General features: G+C 34.7%; 2 protein-coding genes and 1 pseudogene across 2 annotated transcripts; 2 read left to right on the forward strand and 1 right to left on the reverse strand.

The window, feature by feature from the left end:
• Nucleotides 1–1,130: 1,130 nt before the first annotated feature.
• Nucleotides 1,131–3,320, forward strand: LOC137922856 (methyltransferase-like protein 25B). Its single transcript, XM_068765946.1, has 3 exons — nucleotides 1,131–1,631; nucleotides 2,051–2,591; nucleotides 2,911–3,320. The coding sequence occupies exons 1-3, from the start codon at nucleotides 1,233–1,235 to the stop codon at nucleotides 3,318–3,320; spliced, it is 1,350 nt and encodes a 449-aa protein (XP_068622047.1). The 5' UTR covers nucleotides 1,131–1,232.
• A 365-nt stretch (nucleotides 3,321–3,685) lies between these two features.
• LOC137923046 (zinc finger protein 718-like) lies at nucleotides 3,686–5,356 on the reverse strand. The gene has a single exon (XM_068766167.1). It carries the CDS (start codon nucleotides 5,267–5,269, stop codon nucleotides 3,686–3,688), a length of 1,584 nt encoding a protein of 527 aa, XP_068622268.1. The 5' UTR covers nucleotides 5,270–5,356.
• Nucleotides 5,357–8,223: 2,867 nt separating this feature from the next.
• Nucleotides 8,224–10,870, forward strand: LOC137923104 (zinc finger protein 846-like; annotated as a pseudogene).
• The last annotated feature ends 4,627 nt before the right edge of the window (nucleotides 10,871–15,497 follow it).

Consider the following 15,497-nt stretch of genomic DNA (forward strand, 5'->3'; position numbering starts at 1 on the left):
TGCATTCCTTTTTTTACCTTTCCTTTTGTACAACACTACTTCCATCGCCTTCTCTGAAGGATCCTAGATTTACATTTGCCTTATGTAGACTACCCAGGTCTCGCAGTAGGAATAAAAAAAGTACCTCCCGGAAACTTTTTGAGAATTTTTATATTTCGCAAAAAATGGGTCCAAATTAAAAAGAGTTACCATGAACGGAAGTGTAGACCGCACGTAAGGTTCGTAAATTCGTACTGACTATTTCTTAAATATAATTCACGCCGCGACACACCGCGCTGATCGCTCGTCCCGTTTTTAGTGAGCGGCCGCCCGCTCCCTAACCGCGAACAGCGTGGGCGGACCGTGGTTGGATCCGGATCCCTCTTCGGCTCGCCTGTGGTCCACGCTGCCGTCCCAACCCGCAAGCACACTCCAGCAACACACCCCGTCAAAGCTCTACCGCTAAAAGCCTTAACAACATGCGAGTCCCCGTGCAACTGGTAGGCGCTCCCCCAGCTTTGGTTTTTACTTTTTAAATCTAGTTCACGGATCCTTCAGCTCCGTGAATTCAGTAGAGACGAAGCTGTAAATGTCTTAAGGCTAACAGCATTAACACCTTCAGAAACAATACAATGACCTCTCGTACTCCTCGTGACCGAGGGCGGTTCTTCGCGCGTCGCTAAAACCTTAGTTTAGTATTAATAAAATTTTGTGTCATTATTGTCTATATCACAGATCATATTTAGTAGACTCTTAAAATTACTTTCTTTTTTTTTTGTTTCAATTACATATATCCTTTATTGGTTGGCTCTTATCATAGGTCCTATGACCTTCCGATCTGGTGACTTTCCCTTTTGTTCACTAGTGAGGGGGTGGCTCCCTCCTCGATTCTTTCTTGAATTTCTCATCTTATATTAACAATGTCTGTCCATTATCACCATGTCAACCGATAGACGCTCACTACAAGGCATAGTCTTTCCTCAAAGATCACCAAGATGACCAGTCTTGCGTTGCCTGTATCCTTAGGTATCTAGACTATGTCCTTTGTCCACCTAGTCGATCAATTACTACCGGGTCACTCAACCTGCGTTTACGCACTGGTCGCCATTCGAGAACCTTTCAGCCTCTTCCATTGCCACTTCATACCTCAATTTTTCCAATTACCCTGGACCTTCCGCGAATCTCCCCTTTCTCGTGTTTACTTATTGTAGATAAATTAAAGCTTTATTCATTTCTGATTCCAGGTCTTTGTCATGACTCTGCCACCATGTTTTGACAGTTACGACGACTATTTTGAGGAGTCCACTGCGTTCTTCGAAGAATATCAGCATTTGTATAATTTTGCGAACACCGATATACTTATAAAGGGTGTTTTAGATGACATATGTATAGATGACCTTATAAACATCGATGTTTACAAGGATGACTTTAATATCCGCAATGAAATAGATGATCCATTTATAGATGAATTCTTTAATAAGTTAGACAGACTGCATGCTGATTATTCTTTCGTCGAGGAACAAGATGTCCACACTATCAACGTACCATTAGGTCCAAAGAAAAAGCATGAAATCGTATATCTAGCGACGGAAATAGCGAAATTATGTGAAAAAATTGGTTGTGATACTGTCGTTGACTTCGGCTCTGGATTAGTGAGTATTTCTCTTTTTAACTGAATATATAAATATACAGGGTGATTGACAATATGTTGGAACCTAGCAGGGGTGAATATTCCACTCATTTGTCATAAAAAACCCTTAAAACTTTTACACTTATTTCCGATCACTCTGAAATACTATTGTAATTCGAAAGGCAAGTAACTTTAATATGTAATATTTAATATAATTATAACTTAATTAAGAAAAATAAAATTATTTTGGCGTGAGATCCTCATGTGGGACATCCCGGACGAACGTAATGTAGCTCGACCCTAAACCTTTAAGTTAAAATTACCTTCGCCTGTCTTATCATTTAAAAGTTATATTTGTTTATAATTAGCAGTATAGTTAATAGACATGAAATTAATTGTAGTTCCTGTAAGATTTTACTAAATATTATTAACGTATTCCAGGGTTACCTAGATCAAGTAATTTTCGATATAACAAATTATAATGTATTGGGTTTAGAAGCTAACGAAAATCACTATGTTGGAGCGAAGAAACGGCAGAATAAATATCACATCGATTCAACCGACAGCGTTAAATTTATTAGGCATAGGATAACTGATCAATCGAATTTAAATCTGGAAGGATTTTTGAACGATAAGTTTCCGAATTATAAAAACTTTTGCATCACCGGCCTCCATGCTTGTGCAGATTTGACAGTTGACGCAATGAATATATTTTTAAAAATGCCCGACGCAAAATCCATGATCCTGATGCCATGTTGTTATCACAAAATGCGCTTAGAAAATTTATCCGACGAGAAATTTGCTAATTTCCCACTGAGTAACTGTCTAAAAGAGAAATTTCTGAAGAAGAGTGGATTTGAATATATGAGAGTACCGTTTCTTAGGTTAGCGGCACAACCGCATCTTACCAGCCAGTGTAACATAAAGAATTTAGTTTTTAATTTACTTGCAAGAGCAGTTCTTCAAGTATACGCGCACAAACGTAAGTATTTATTATTTTATTCGAGTGTTTACAAAAATATTACAGTACCCAGAGATAAATATTGCACATCGAACTTTGGAAAGAGACAATTTGCTAATTTCGGCTTGTAGAGCACTGTCTCTGTCCCACACTACCTACGTGACGTTTTGTCAGTCGTTGTATTTCGTGCGACAGAGATAACGCTCTACGAAGCCGAAATTATCCGATTGTCTCTTTCCAAAGGTCGATGTACAATATTTATTAGGGTATTGTAGTATTTCAACTTTACAGAAAATTCATTTTTTGTTAAAATGTCCATTTAAAAATATATTTGTTTCAGATCATTATAAAATTAAAAGAAAAAAACGCAAGGCAGTCAAGGTCAGAACAATTGAAAACAATTTTAAAAGTTACGCGTATGACGCTTGCACTGAAGGATTTTTATTCATCAATAATGACCCTACAGAGCTAAATGAATGCATTGATTTTAAACATAAAAACAAATCTTCAGGTCATAAAGTTATATTTGAAGAGCTGAAGTTGATTTGGCGCGAAATACCGCCGCTGACATTTAAAAAGGCAGCCATTTTTATTTTATTACAAAATTATTTGCAACCAGTGATTGAAAACTTTATTTTATTGGATAGAATTGTATATTTTAGGGAAAAAGGTTTATTAAATATATCATGTAAGAAGATTGTCAATGATAAAATATCACCAAGATGTTTAGCTTTATTTGCTCACAAATAAATTATAAAAATTAAGACTTTTTTCTTTTCTATTATAATATGTGTATGATTGACAATTGGATAATATTAACACTGTCCACATTAAAATACACTATATGCTTCATATTTATTACTCTCTTTTACACTTTAAGCACCCTGTAGATATAAAAAAAATATTTTCATAATTTTGTATACTACAGGGCCTTTGGCCAGGATTTGTATATCTATAGCCCAAAATCATTTTACATAATTATTTGAAATGATTTTGGGCTATAGATACCATTAATATCTAATATACCCACAGCTCAAAATAATTATAATTATTTAATGAAGTAAATAATTTCAAAACAAGTTTTTTTACTTTTTATTTATTTCTTTCATTTCAATTTATAATAGTTGTTCTTGTTTGGGCACATTTAAATTGTTAGACTCCTTTTGCAATATTCTAGGCCTTCCTTTACTCTTCCTCTGTAAAATTTTATTTTTCCATTCAACAGTCTCATGAGATTCATCAATCCTTATAATTTCTCCAGTAGATGGATTGATTGGATAAACTCCTTCTGGAGTTCGTTTCTTTTTTGCCATATCTAAGCCATGTCTTCTTTTCATATGCTTATTATAATTGGGCCAATTTGTAAAGTCTCTTTTGCAAATATCACAAGAATAAGGTTTAACACCGGTATGCTGACGAAGATGCTGGTTAAGTATAGTTTTGAATCGAAATTTTTTATTACAATAGCTGCAAATGTATGGTAATAAGTCTGTATGAACAATTTTATGTGAATTAAGATACCTCTGTAGACGAAAGCCTCTTCCGCATTGGTCACATCTATGTGGTTTATCACCATTGTGAATACCTACATGATCTTTCAATTGCTTTGAGGTTTTAAAGCTACATTTACATATCTCGCAATGATGTGGTCTTATATTATCATGCATTATCATGTGTCCCACCAAGTTATGTTCATTTAAAAAACATTTTCCACATTTCTCACAAGTGTGTTCCCTTTTTCTGTTGGTATGTATAAGCAAATGTGTGTTCAACGTTCCCTTTGTTTTAAAAGTTTTCTTACAAATGACACAAGCCAAGCTGTTAACAGATTTCAGTGCCATGGGTATTTCTCTTAGACGCTTACTACGATTGAACATGCGATTGTGCTCATTAAGTTCATCTACACTCTCAAACTCTGCATTGCAACCTAGACAAACATAATTCGATTTTGGTGCATGGGCCTTCCTCATGTGCAGATGCAATTGGTGCGGAAACATAAATTTTCTATTGCATTTATAACATAAAAGTTTTAAATATTTTCTATGCCTTTTAACATGCACAATAAAGCGTTTCAAATGTAACTTTCTTATATTGCAATTATTACATTTAAATGCATTGCAACATTGATGGTATTGCATTGAATGGATTTTTAATTCCTCTATACTGGCAAACTGTGTTTCACAAAACGCGCACGTCCACAGATAATCATTCCAAGATAATTCTGGGTGTTTTAATGAAGTCACTTTGGAGTTTTTGCTCCTTTCATTGATTTCTCTACTGTTAGACGCTTCCCAGTTTATACTTGTATTATCTAATGCATCTGAATTGTCTGACTGTTCATTAAATTCTTGTTTGATTGTTATACTGCAATCAGACTTATTATCCGAAACTACATTTCTTTGGTCTTCCTCTGATGAATAATCCTCTGCCTTTATTTGTTTTTTATATAGATCCTTCAAAGTTTTTTGAGCATTTTCAACTTCCAACACGAATTCTGTGGCTTTATTTAGACTATCTATACACATAAGACAGATAGTTTTAGGTGAAATAACTTTAAAATCCTCGTAAAGAATATTTAATCGCTCCAATTTACGCTCTGTTTTGTGAAGCATCACATTGTCCTTTTCGACCTGTATCAATTTGTTGAAGCATTTCAATCGTGCACACAGTAAACAGAAAGTCGCATCTTTCTCTTCCATGATATCACCCAAAAACAGTATTTTATCCGTATAGGATGTCACAAAAATTCTAAAACATTTACTTTTATTGACTTAAAATAAAATGTAAACATATCTTGTATATTATCTTTTATATACCTTTTACATTGACATCTATCTTAAAACAGATAACTTATTAGTGGCATTTCTAATAATTCTTACATTAAATTTTATTTCTAATTTAAAATAATTTTGGTACCTATAGAATGATAAATAAAGGGTTTTATTAAGAGGCAATAAATAAATATCTTTGTAAAACTCATTTTTTTTCTATAACGCATCTCTAACCTTTCAATCGCCAGTAATAATTTATCTGTGTTGTTAAGAAATGTCAATCTGAAACAAAATACAAATAAAAATATAGTGTATTTGGATTTTAATTAATTACCATTGGATGTGTTATTGTTTATTCTAAACAGATAAAACACAGTATTTGACCTATAAGTGTTATCATGGAAAAGAGAGATCCAACTTACTGTTTACTGTGTGCCCGATTGAAATGTTTCAACAAATTGGTACAGGTTGAAAAGGATGATGATATGCTTCGCAAAACAGAGGCAAAATTAGCGCGTTTAAATATTCTTTATGAGAATTTCAAAGAGATTTCATCAAAAACTATCTGTCTACTGTGTATAGAAAGTCTAAATAAAGCAGTCGAATTTGTGTTGGAGGTTGAAAGTGCTCAGAAAACTTTAAAAGATCTAAATAAAAACCAAATAAAGATAGAGGAATATTCGTCAGAAGAAAACCAAAATGAAGCTTCTGAGAATAAGTTTGATTGCATTATAACAATCAAAGAGGAATTTGATGCACAGTCGGACAATTCAATAGCATCAGAGAATACAAACACAAATGAGGAACAATTGCTGAGTAGGGAAGTCAATGTAATAAGCGATAATTCTGAAGTCGTTTCTGTAAATCATCCAGAATTATCTTGGAATGATTATATGTGGACGTGTGCCTTCTGTGAAACACAGTTTTCCAGTATAGATGAACTTAATGAACATTCAATAAAATATCATCAATGTTGCAATGCATTTAAATGTAAAGACTGTAATAAAAGAAATTTACATTTGAAACGCTTCATTGTGCATGTGAAAAGGCATAGAAAATATTTAAAACTCCTATGTTATAAATGCAACAATAAGTTTATGTTCCCGCATCAAATGCACTTGCATATGAAGAAAGCCCATGCACCAAAATCGAAATACGTTTGTGTTGGTTGCAATGCAGAGTTTGAGAGTTCAGATAAACTCAATGAGCACAATGAGTTGTTCTTTAAAGGCAAGAGTTTAAGAGAAGCGCCCATAGCAATAAAATCCATTGAGAGCTTGGCATGTGGAATTTGTAAAAAATCTTTTAAAACAAAGGGCACACTCAATGCACACTTACTTACACATACTGATAAAAAGAGGGAGTACTCATGTGTGGAATGCGGTAAATTGTTTTTAAATAAACACAATTTAGCAGAACACATGTTAATCCATGACAATATCAAATGTGTATCAATGCAAGTTATGTAAATGCAGCCATAAAACTACACAGGAATTAAATGATCATGTCAGTGTTCACAACGGTGATGGAGCATATACTTGCAACAAGTGTTGATGAGAATTCCACCCACAAAGATACCCTCTTATAAAATTATATATACAGGATTACTATCATACATACTTAGTCATTATAATGAAAAATTTTGATTCTCTACAACATTGCACCAACATCTACATGAGCACACTGATGTTAAATCTTACTCCTGTGTTATTTGCAAGAGAGACAACATTGGCCAAATACAATCACATGGCCATGCAAACACATGAAAATGTGGCAGGGCTCACATATGGTTAGAATAAAACTAACCCCAGGAGGTGTTAATCCAAGTAATTCATCAACTGTAGAAATTATAGTACTAGAAAAATGTTATGTGATTTCAAATTGAAAAATTTGATTTTACAGAGGAAAAGCATATAAAATATGAATAAGCTAAAAAAACAGTTAAAAATGATATGTTACATCATCACTTCAGCTGACACTTCATTACATCTACTGCTGGACATAGGCCTCCTCATAGATTTGTAGTAATACCAGCAGGAAATGTCTTGCATCAAGTTTTTTTCAACAACCGTAAATAGATTTCACCTGTTCACCTTGCAAGTGGACTTATACGCTATGCTATCTGCTCTTTAATGTACACTTCAGAACCATAAGGTCCCAGCCGCAATCTCTTTTCAAGGCCAGGGAACTTCCCCTCTACCACTACCTAAAATGTTCCTTGATAATAATTAATAAAAAATGTAGAATGAAATGCAGTTGGAATTATTTATCTGAATTTAACAGTTTAATATTGAAGAAAATTGTAAAAAATAAAAGTACATAATAATTGTAAATTGTTTTATTGTGACTGAGACTTTTATTGATTGCCGACTCTACGTCTACTTAGTCTCAATGGATTTTATTACTTAAAAAAATGTGAAAAAGGAATAACTTAAGGCTCTATCACCCTTGAATTATTCCTTTAAATTTAATGAAAATATTGATTCGGGCTAGAGGTGTGCAAAGCTACATAAATATAGTGATTGTCAACAATTGTAATAAAATCTGAGCTCGTGCTTACATATGGCAACTATTTTGAAAGTCTGAAAATATTCTTTTGCTTAATATTAATAACAATAATTCATAAAAGAAACTGACAGTTAATTTTTAAAAGATGTAAATAATGTGTAAAAACGCCTTTAGAATTCCTTAAGTTTTAAGGTACTATTTTATTAGATTAGACATTTTTGTTATATCATAATATCAAATTACTTTGGTAGGTCTAAATTGTAATAATATTAAAAGCTATAAATTTAAAGGAAAAACAGGAAATTCAAAAGTGCAATCAGTTGTTTAAATCGTGTTTATTTGTGACTTATCTGTGTTTTGCAGCAAATGTCAATTTGAACAGTATAAAAATAATACAATAGTAATGTATACATTTTAACGGAATAACTGTGAATTATTCGAAATAATTGTGATATTATAAAATTGACAATATGGAAAAGACGCCTCCAGCTTATTGCTTACTTTGTGCCCAACTGAAATCCTTTTTCAAATTGATACATGTCGAAAAAGATACCGAGCTGCTTCACAAAACGGAGGCGAAATTGGCGCGTTTAAATATTCTTTACGAGAATTTCAAAGAGATTTCATCTAAAACAATCTGTCTATTATGCATAGAAAGTCTAAATAGAGCGGCCGAGTTTGTGTTTGAGGTTGAAAATGCTCAGAAAACTTTAAAAGAACTACTTATAAATCAAATAAAAATAGAGGACTGTTCATTTGAGGTAGACCAAAAGTGTGAAGTTTCGGAGAACAAGTCCGATTGCAGTATAACAATCAAAGAAGAATTTGATGCACAGTTAGACAATTCAATTGCATCAGAGAATAGAAAAATGAAGGAAGAACATTTGCAGATGGAAATTAATGTAATAAGCGATAATCCCGATGACTTTTCTGTTAAGCAAGTACAGTCAGACAACTTTGTAGCGGTAGAAATTACAAACAATAGCTTTGACAAATCTCAGAGTATGGAAGTCAATGAAATAAGTGAAAACTCCAATATAATTTCCTTAAAACACTCTGAATTATCTTGGAATGATTATCCATGTATATGTGCATACTGTGAAACACAGTTTGCCAGTATAGAGGAATTAAAAATTCATTCAATACAATACCATCATTGTTGTAATGCATTTAAATGTAAAGACTGTAATAAAAGAAAATTTCATTTGAAACTCTTCATTGTTCATGTGAAAAGCCATAGAAAATATTTAAAACTTTTGTGCTATAAGTGCAATAAAAAATTTCAGTACTCATATCAATTGCACAGGCATATGAAGAAGGACCATGCTCCAAAATCAGATTATGTTTGTCTTTATTGCAATACAGAGTTTCATGATATAGATGAATTTAATGAGCACAGTCTCATGTTTAATCAAGATGACTGCTTAACATGTGGGACTTGTCAGAAAACCTTTAAAACAAATTCGGCACTAAACTCACATTTACTTATTCACACTAATAGAAAGCGGGAACACACTTGTGGGAAATGTGGTAAAGGTTTTTTAAATAAATCCAACTTATCATCACACATGATAATGCATGACAACGTCAGACCATATAAGTGCAAGTTCTGTATATATAGCTTTAAAACTTCAAGGGAATTGAAAGACCATGAAGGGACTCACAATGATGATAAACCACATAGATGTGATCAGTGCGGTCGAGGATTCCGTTTACAAAGGTATCTCAACTCACATAGAATTATGCATACAGACTTATTGCCGCATGTATGCAGTTATTGTAATAAAAAATTTCGTTTCAAAACTAGACTAAACCAGCATCTATGTGAGCACAGCAATGTCAAACCGTATTCTTGTGATATTTGTCAAAAAGACTTTTCACATGTAACAAATTATAACAAACATATGAAAAGAAAACATGGATTAGATATGGCTAAGAAGAAACGAACCCCAGAAGGAGTTTATTCAATCCATCTACAGGAGAAATTATAAGGATTGATGAAACTCACAAGACTGTTGAATGGCAAAATCAGGTTTCACAGAGGAATATGCAAGGAACGCCTCAACTATTTCAAAAGGAGTCTAACAATTTCAATATACTAGAACAAGAACAATTAGAAATTAAAGTGAACTTAGGTAGTAAACAGTTATAAGAATAGTTGTAAAAGCATTTGAATTTATTACTATTAGCAATTGAACTCTATTATGTATTGACAATAGTCTTTAATTTCTGTAAATAATTTATCATATTTATTATAAAAATAATTTTAGATTGTATCTCTCTCTCCACTGCATATTAAGACAAGAATTTGTCTGAACTGAAGGTCTGGCAATAATGCGAAATTGCATAAATTTTGTGTCAAGTATGGCTTTAGTTTTGCCAGCCCAACTCCTCAAGATATTCCAGCAGACCCTTAATGTTGCTGATGATGTTGAGAGGCCAACCAGTGTACCAAGGTGGATGGCTCCTATGCTACACTCAGTCACTGGAGCAATACATGAGCAGCAGTCTACTCTTCTAGACATACCCTGCACAGAGCACTGTCTATTACACCAAAAGTAAACAGATGTTTGTCAATAGGACCATGTTTAGTTAAAATCACTGCTGCTAGATGTAGTGAGAGTCATTACAGCCGAGGCAGGGTTGTGGGAGCCGGCAGCTTATAGTAGCCATTGCCTTTTAAGCTTGACATTTTTCATTCTTTGTTCAATTTATTAACTTCAATGTGCTCTGATATGAGAGATCTGAACTTAACCATAATGGAACTTTTGGGCCGTAATAAACATTGAATTTTAATATGTATGAGAGATTTACCCACTAATTATTATTTAAAGTCTCAAAAGAACTTTGAAACAATGGCTTTATCAATTTAGCGTAAACTTCTTCTGAGCTAGAGAATATAGATCTGATAATTGTGTATTATGTCCACATATATTTCATATAGGCAAGATAATATATGTAAACAAAAGTTTTATGCATTATTGCATAAAAATAAATGTTCGCATATTAGACTTGAAACAGCTTTGGCCATAATTAAATTATTAATTTTATTAAATTAAATTATTCATTAATGTATTGTAATTTAATAAATAAAATTCATAATTACTTGACTCTTGAAGTTAATAATTATAACCGGGGGGGGGGGGGGGGGTCAAGCATAGGGGCGCCAGGGTTTCATTGCACACTGGCGCTACACGAGTTAGAGCCGCCCTTGAAAATATGTCGATAGAAACATTACTTTCCGGTCCCCCTAATATATATAGCATTACCTACATATTTTGTAATATCGTTCATCTGTATATCATAAAAAAGCATAACGGAAACACTTGATTTAAAGTTCACTCGCATAATATTATATGAAGCATATGTTACATGAATCCGCAATTATGTGAACAGCTGGATATTTCCAAAGTGGGTCATGTGTTTTCAATTACCGTTTCTAAAAGAGTGGCGTTGAATATTGAATTTTCAATATTAAGTGGAAGAGAAAATTGCCACACCCGCCTATGAGAAAATTAAATTATAATTTAATTAAAAAAACAATGAAAGAGAATAAGTAAAACGTATCAACTTAAAGCTGTGTTTTACAATAATATTAGGACCTTGAATAAGTTCTCGCTGTTTTTTATTTTCAAAAAAGTTTATGTAAAATACAATGCTTACAATGACATTACTCAAAGTATTGTCCATCATTAGAGACCACTTTCTCCCATCTCTCTGGTAGCAATTGAATCCCCCGTCGGAAAAATGACTCATCTTTCGAGGCAATCCATTAATCAAGCCATTTTTCGGCTTTTTCAAAAAAATGGAAGCGCTGCTCGCTTAAACCGTGCGCCATCGACCGAAACAAGTGATAATCGGAGAGGGCTATGTCCGGTGAATACGGTGGGTGGGGTAGAACTTCCCATTGAAGTGTTTCCAGGTAAGTTTTGACTGGTTTTGCCACACGTGGCATTATCATGTAATAAAATCGCTTTGTCGTGTCTCTGCTCGTATAGTGGCCGCTTTTCTCTCAGAGCGCGACTCAAACGCATCAACTGAAGTCGATAGCGAGCTCCCGTGATAGTTTCATTAGGTTTAAGCAGCCCATAATAAATTACGCCCCGCAGATCCCACCTAATGCAGAGAAGAAGCTTAGAACCATGGATATTTGGTTTAGGCGACGATGTTGATGCGTGACCCGGCATACCCCACGATTTTTTTCGCTTTGAATTGTCACTTTTCATCCCCAGTGACGATACGGTGCAGAAAACCTTTTCTCTTTTGTCGTTGAAGCAACAATTCACACATGAGAAAACGTCGCTCTATGTCTCTCGGCTTCAACTCATACGGCACCCAATGTCCTTGCTTTTGGATCATTCCTAACGCTTTTAAACGTTTTGAAACTATTGACGCATCTACTTGTAACGTTTTCCCAAGCTCTACTAACGTCTGACATAGATCATCTTCAAGCAATGCCACCAATTCTTTGTCTTCAAATTTTGTCGGTGCTCCAGAACGCTCTTTGTCTTCAAGGTCAAAATCATTACTTTTGAAGCGCCTAAACCAGTCTCTGCACGTTGTATTCGACAAAGCATTGTCACCATATGTCTCAACGAGAATTCTGTGTGCTTCTGCTGCAGATTTTTTCTGAATAAAGCAGTGCAATAAAATTCCCCGCAAAAACACTTTATTTGGCACAAAAGTACACATTTTCACAAAAGGCAAATAAATATGTAGTTGACACTGTGGTAAACTCTATTCTACTATAATTTGAGGTTACATATAGCACTACTGTGGTGATTTGTTACCGTACGAAATTCCAGGCACAGAGTGCCGCAACGCCATCTTTCAAAAAACAGCGAGAACTTTTTCAAGGTCCTATTATTGTCTATAATCTAGAAACTAATAAAATTCTTAGTTTAATGGAGTCAGAGGAAAATTCTGATAAAAAAACTAGTAACATATATTATATTTTTAACCTACCTTACATTATGACGTACATTTTCGCGCCATGTGTTAGAGAATCCTTAAGACAACAGATAAAACATAATGGTTTAATGTAACACTTTAAAATAATTATAAAATTAATCGTGTCGCGATTGGCCCGTTCTACCAACCTGTGTTTCGAATGGCAGCCTCAAGTATGATTGAAACTGGAGGACTAATTGATGATATGGAAAGTGACGTCATAGCTGCAGCTGGTCCCTCAGGAGCTGTCGAAGGCAAGTCGCTGTAAAATAATGCTAGTTTAACTCCGTCCAAACACCTGTAAGTTGACGCCGATAGTGATGGTTTTGTTACCTCTTGGAAATAACCTTGTGGTGTCCGGAAAATAACGGTTTCAGCGAGGGCCTTACAGTTTCGTCATATAAAAATATTTTTGACGCGGTTTACAGGTCCTTGGATACTAATGTAGGTCTTTGACCGTGGCATCAAGCTAGTGTTGGGCGTAAACGGGTAATGTGTTGATGAAGTGGCGGTGTGTTGATGTCCTCAACGCGATCTGTCAATGGAGAACTGAAAAAACTTGCCGGATAAGCAAAGTTGTTCCCCATAAACAAGCTCGGCAGGAACTCTGAAGGTTTTATAGAGCAGCGCGCATGTCTAGAAGGATAATAGGTAAAACTTTATGCCATGACTCTTGCTGTTAGATTATTGACGCCTTGAGTTGCCTATGCAAGCTCTCTACGAGACCGTACCAGCAAGGAACCAGCTTGTGGTGAGCAGTCGTTTGGAGCTGCAAAGTTGTATGGGCCTGATAAAGTGACGGCTCAAATTGTCGATCCTGATCCTCCGTAACAATAAAAGGAACACCAAACGCACAATCCACCCACGGAAATAGGTTCTATCGCATTCTTCCGCCGTCGTATTAACAACCGGCTATGCGTCGGGGCAGCAACTAAGCCTGTGTTACGATATTGGTAGCCTAGATTATGAGTTAGGGGACAAATGAAACACATATACATATATAAACCAAAGTGGGTAGGATAATATTTCAAAGCGCTACTAATTTTATTCGAATAACGGCAGGAAGCTCCCTGCGCCGTCGCATCGTTACGAACGTTTGGTATAAAAAAGCGCTAATTAGGTGCTTTTATTGTTAATTATTTTAACTAATCATTTGTTGGAATCCATGCTATCCGAATTTTGTTTCCTTTAAATAATATGAACCACACCCATCACGTAACGTCGTATCTTGCTGCTACCTTAGAGTCTGGTCTTCCACCTTTCCAGGGTGACTGTGGTCGAAAGGTTAGTGGAGACTTCTCCATCAACATGCAACAAGGGTAGGGATTTTCATATTCATCATACAGTCTGTAAATTTAGCAAATACTAGCTGTTTCCTGTACAGATTGACTGAAGAAGGTTTCGCGAGGAATAAAAGTTTGCTTGGAAACTGCTGCGCTGGCAGGCAATGCATTATCGCGCCAGTTTGCGACAATCTCTAATCATGTTAAGCCACACTAATCTTTGGGTTACTAGCTTCGAAGTTGCCTGTGCTCCTGGGTGACTGAGAATATGGATTTTCTTAAACGGACGACGGAAGTTTTGAGTCAGGTAAGGACGACTTTTTTTTAGCGGATACATCGCAAAAAATAGAAATGTCGGTACCTGGTACGCTAAATTTTTTCAATTTCAAGTACGAAGCGGTCAACGTGTCTTACAATTCTGAGTCTAAGATCTGTTCCACGGCGAATGTAGCGAAGTAAGAAAAGGACCAATATTTAGCCACTTCCGCACATGCAGTGGTAGTCGTGCAACAAAGTATACCCGCCCGCCAGCCCGCTGGTAATCCACACCAACACCACAGAACTCTGTGTTTGGCACTAATCGGCATTTATCAATGGATGGTTTAATGTACAAAAAGTAAGAGTAAACAAATTGAATTTATAAATTAAATACATAATATTTAGAAGTAAATATATATTATTGTTTTAGTCAATACTCATAATGTCTTCCAAGTATGAATGTTACTCGGAAGATGTCAGGTGCCTCTAACTGGTCCTATTAGAAATATTTGGGAGGTCTTGTCCAATGGACATCCTATGGCTGAAATGGTGATGATGATGAACATTACTCATTAAATTATATGATGTAGTCAATAATAAAAATTTCTATATATAAATTATAATTTTATTTTGATATCTTCCGAGATTGACTTGAAATTGACTATGTCTGCTTGTTCTACTATATTTATGAAAATTAATGAAATCTTTTTTGTGCTTATTGTCAGATTATTGAATGAGCTACCAGAATTAATAAAATGTGCTAAATCGCTGTCAGCATTTTAAAAATGGTAAAAAAAAACACTTCCTTGGTCTCTTAATAGGATATTGTGTAACATTTTTTATCTATTTGTAAAACGTTTTCCAGACATATGTATATATAAGTATTTTTGTATAAATGTTTTTGTATGTATGTACATCTTAAATTGCCCTCTCCTTCACGTTTCTTATCTCCAAAGGTTGTCTGGTAGATCCCCTTGAGTGACAAGACCACCCCTTGTACCCCTATATGAATAGTTCCTTGTATGTTTTAGTTATCATCTATGGTGTACAATAAAGTGTAAATAAATAAGGTTGTTATTGTGTGCCAGACATTTCAAGTTTAATACTCACATTAAGCCATGATTAAAATGATTTTAAGTTTTTTACATTTCCATATC

Source organism: Battus philenor, unplaced genomic scaffold (genome assembly GCF_028537555.1).
Source record: "Battus philenor isolate CCGP_79_NKW_IND1 unplaced genomic scaffold, ilBatPhil1.0.hap1 SCAF_20, whole genome shotgun sequence".
Classification (NCBI taxonomy): Eukaryota; Metazoa; Arthropoda; class Insecta; order Lepidoptera; family Papilionidae; genus Battus; species Battus philenor.

Bases quoted from the DNA above. Each gene is read 5' to 3' on its own strand.
- LOC137922856 (XM_068765946.1), top strand. From the start codon at position 1,233: ATGACTCTGCCACCATGTTTTGACAGTTACGACGACTATTTTGAGGAG. The intron at 1,632-2,050 runs GTGAGTATTTCT...AACGTATTCCAG, and splicing joins TTGACTTCGGCTCTGGATTA to GGTTACCTAGATCAAGTAAT. The intron at 2,592-2,910 runs GTAAGTATTTAT...TATTTGTTTCAG, and splicing joins TCAAGTATACGCGCACAAAC to ATCATTATAAAATTAAAAGA.
- LOC137923046 (XM_068766167.1), bottom strand. From the start codon at position 5,269: ATGGAAGAGAAAGATGCGACTTTCTGTTTACTGTGTGCACGATTGAAA.